Source organism: Tupaia chinensis, unplaced genomic scaffold (genome assembly GCF_000334495.1).
Source record: "Tupaia chinensis unplaced genomic scaffold, TupChi_1.0 Scaffold142716_1, whole genome shotgun sequence".
In the NCBI taxonomy this organism is placed as follows: Eukaryota; Metazoa; Chordata; class Mammalia; order Scandentia; family Tupaiidae; genus Tupaia; species Tupaia belangeri.
In genome coordinates, this window is record NW_006202562.1 from 6,658,127 (window position 1) to 6,661,808 (window position 3,682).

The 3,682-nt window shown below is 46.2% G+C and overlaps 1 protein-coding gene across 1 annotated transcript in view; it reads right to left on the reverse strand.

Annotated features, from left to right (window-relative positions):
- Window positions 1-3,682, reverse strand: part of SLC24A3 (solute carrier family 24 member 3) — a 530,173-nt gene that overhangs the window by 161,154 nt on the left and 365,337 nt on the right. Inside the window, exon 5 of the mRNA XM_006163634.2 lies at window positions 3,312-3,415. Within this exon, the coding sequence (XP_006163696.1) occupies window positions 3,312-3,415 (104 nt within the window). The remainder of the gene's footprint in view (window positions 1-3,311; window positions 3,416-3,682) is intronic.

Below are 3,682 nucleotides of genomic sequence, written 5' to 3' on the forward strand. Positions count from 1 at the left end.
GTGTGACAAGCCACGTTCTAAGAAGCAATTTCCTCCTTGTCCCATAAAACTCCCCAAAGTACCTTAGGCGAACACTGAAGCTCTGGGTCTGTTTGCAAACTGCAAATACAGCAGACATTTAATTACACAGAATTCATCAAAACCCTAATTGAGACAGGAACTCAAACCTTACAGCTTAATTACTTTAATTTCAGATGGGCAACAGACTTGGTCATGTGCAGCCCTTCATTCTAGGAAGTGGGAGAGAGAGGCCCATGGGCCCTTGTGGGTGCTTCTCACAGCCAAGTGGAAGTGCAGATCAACATAAATAACAATGCTAAGTGAGACCCATGATTGGATTTATTAGTCATTTCAATTCCCAATATCTATCCTTTGCTGTAACATTCCACAGCAGCAGCCCCATCACTCAGGAGAGCTCCTCAGCGCAAGGCTCAGTAGCTTTCATTTCTTACTGGTGTTTCTTTTCCTCTCACTGATCAGCGAGCACAGAAGCCAACTCCAGTTCCTCTGAGACTGTCTCTCTATCAACATCTTCTCATTGCGATTTTCATTTGGAAAGCCTTCCCCTGACCTTCTCTTCCCTTTTGCGGCCGTTCTGGATCCTGTGATTGTTAACTAAGCGATGGGCACCTCTGACCGTTAGAAAAGTTCTATCCAATGGTTGGTTAAATTACCACAGCAACGCGGAGTGCAATTTGAAAGCAAGAACCCCAGGGATTAGTATTCTGAACATTGATCACAGTATCCGACTTTTATTGACCTCATGTGTGAGCCAGGTGCTATGAATGCTGACGTGCCCTGTTCCATCTCTACAGCAATACTGGAAGGGAGGTGTACTTACACCCAACCTACAGGTGAGAAAATTAAGGCTTACAGAGCATCTGTAACTTCTCCAAGGACCCACAGACAACAAACAGCAGAGTCAGAATTCAAATCCAGGCCGGTCTGATTCCCAAGCCCATGTTCTTTCCCAAGAATAATTTTCCTCCTCTGCAAAGACTTCAAGGAGTCTACAAAACTCTGAAAGAGATCGACAATGACCTTCTGCAGTAAAACGACAGATAGCAGCATTTTCTGAAGTTCAGGAAGCCATTGCCTCTGATGCAGGGGCTCTACCCAAGCTGGTGACGAGCAGCATTGCTAATGAGTTATGAACCACACACTCATTCAGGCCATTCATAAGTAATTAGTTGCATAGTATTGACTGGACATTGCCCAATCATTTGTTTCATTTCTTCACATTATCTCTCTCCCCTTCAGGCTTACTTTTGAATCAAGCTGCAGGTAAAAATGACGAATGAACTAATGACAGTGCTAATAACGGCCAGGCTAATAACCATACTGCTAATGGTGACAGTGCTAATTAAGAGAGTGCTAGCAGCAACAGCTTCTTCTTCTGGGTGTGATGATTCTCTGCAAGGCAACAAGAAGGTGTTCACAGAAGAGGAGAACCAGGGAAGTGCAAGTGGCACCCAAGGCAAGACGGAGACTCATTTTGGTTGGTATCTGCTGCATTTGTAGGAGATTTAATAAGCACCCCAGTAAGAATCTACAAAATGTAAGACAAATGTTATTGACTAAAAGGACATGGAAAAATGAAAATGTTCAGTCAGGGAGTTGGGCAGAACCCAATCACCATGGACAGAAACAGCTGTCTGGGAGTCCCTGTCAGGAGGAGCAGATTCCTGATGAGACCAAGGTGTCCCTCTGCCTGTCACAGCAGGTAGCTCAGACAACCAATCAGCATGATTTTTACATTATCATAAAACTGATACTGTAAAAATGAGAAGTGAAAACTGAGCGGCAGAGAACAGTGTTCCAGAGTGTACCCTGCATGACTTTGTAATCTGCGTCAGGGGATAGGCAGCACGTGGTGCCTTGGCCGGCTGCTGGAAGATGGAGGAGCAGTCAGAGTTGTGTGAGAAGGCAGCCAGGAGCTTTCCACAGACCTTCACGTTAGCCAGTACGTCTGCCAGGATGCTGCATGGCCAAATTGAGGCTGCTGACTCAGTGAACTGGATCACCACTCTTCAATTTCATAAGTGGAGTTGTCCCAGTAGACTTCTCAGGGTTATTTTTTTTTTTCTAGAAGATACAAAGCCTTGGGTGTTTGGGAAGATCATATTGTTTGGGAATAAGATTCTTATGAAAAAAACAGGATAGCAGAGTTAGCAGGCCAGCTGCAAACCCTGCAAACCTTCAGGTAAAAACAGGATAGCAGAGTTAGCAAGCCAGCTGCAAACCCTGCAAACCTTCAGGTATCGCAACACACTATGCCAGTGATTGCCCAGCAGCTTCACGCTTGCCTGACTTCTGGTGTCTTGTCAAGACTTTCCAAAACAGACACCAGCACTTATAGGGAACATGAACCCCCTGCCACACCTTGGCAGTGCAATAGTCTCCATAGATGAAGTATAGACCTGCATAGCCGCTGGTGACAGCAGAAGCAAACTCAATCGAACATGAAAATAAAATGCTCCACCGCAGTAGAATAGAATGGTTGCATCCTACACACTTAGGCCTGTAAACTGTTTTTAGCAGAAAAAATTCTCTCTTTCTCTTGTCTCTCTTCTCCTCACATTTATGAAGCATGGGGAGTATGTGTCTTCAAAATGTTCATGGAAAATGTATGTTATGAAAACTAGGCAAAGATTCAAAATTTTTGTACCAAAATAAACTTGTAACTTAAAAAAATTGTTCACCATAGAGAGTACGTATGTGCGTGCATGAAAGAGATATGGAGAGAGCAGCATGTTCAACAGGGTCTGCTCACACTGCAGTCCCCTTTCCCCAGCACTCCAGTTTATCAGGATCTGGGGCACAAACACATACTCGGCATGTGTGTCTCAGAGATGGGGACCTGCAGCTGACCATGTGACTTCTTCTCTGCAGTTCAGTACGCTAACTACCGTGCCACCAGGCTGTGCCTAAACTGATACTTTAATTCCATCTTCCCCCACATTCTGAAGCTTCCTTGCATTATATTTCCACTGAGGCAAAGCCATACCTAAAATCGTTTGAGGCCATTCTAGTTCAGATTAGTAGCCTAGCAAAATAAATGTGGCACCCTCAAGTTGTAACCTGCCTCTTTCAGGCTGGCTAGTTATTTATGTGGACCTCAATGCTCTACACTCCACTGACATGGAGACCATGCTCCAGATCCAGTTGGTGTAGCCTCCTGGGGCATAGGAAGCCAAATCTCTGCAGTCCCCATGCAGGTTGTATTCCAGCAAAACAGTCTCCTACCCCAACTCCATGTTTCCCCCTTGCCCAGATGTCATGTCCACCGTCACAAAGTTTGTCACTCTTACCTGCCCGGCGAAGAGCCCACAGACACCAATAATGCAGAGGATATTGAACACTGCCGAGCCCACGATGGTCCCAACTCCCACATCGCCCTTGGTGATGAACACTCCTGCAACACAGACCAGTGTTAGCCTGGCTGCTGCAGCCCAGCTATGCTCTGAAGTGCACGTGGGGGGCCTTTAATAAGCATTACACTGTTGTCAGGATCTACAGGAAACGGGAGAGGGCTGGGGGAGCTTCTAACCCACAGAGGGAAGACTGTCTCGTAGGAGCAGGGCACGGGGTCTGGGACACATTGGTGCACAGTGCAAGCATCACTGAAATGGAACAGCAACAGCACAGGAGGCTGATGCTCTGCTTGCCAGGGCCTCGGCAT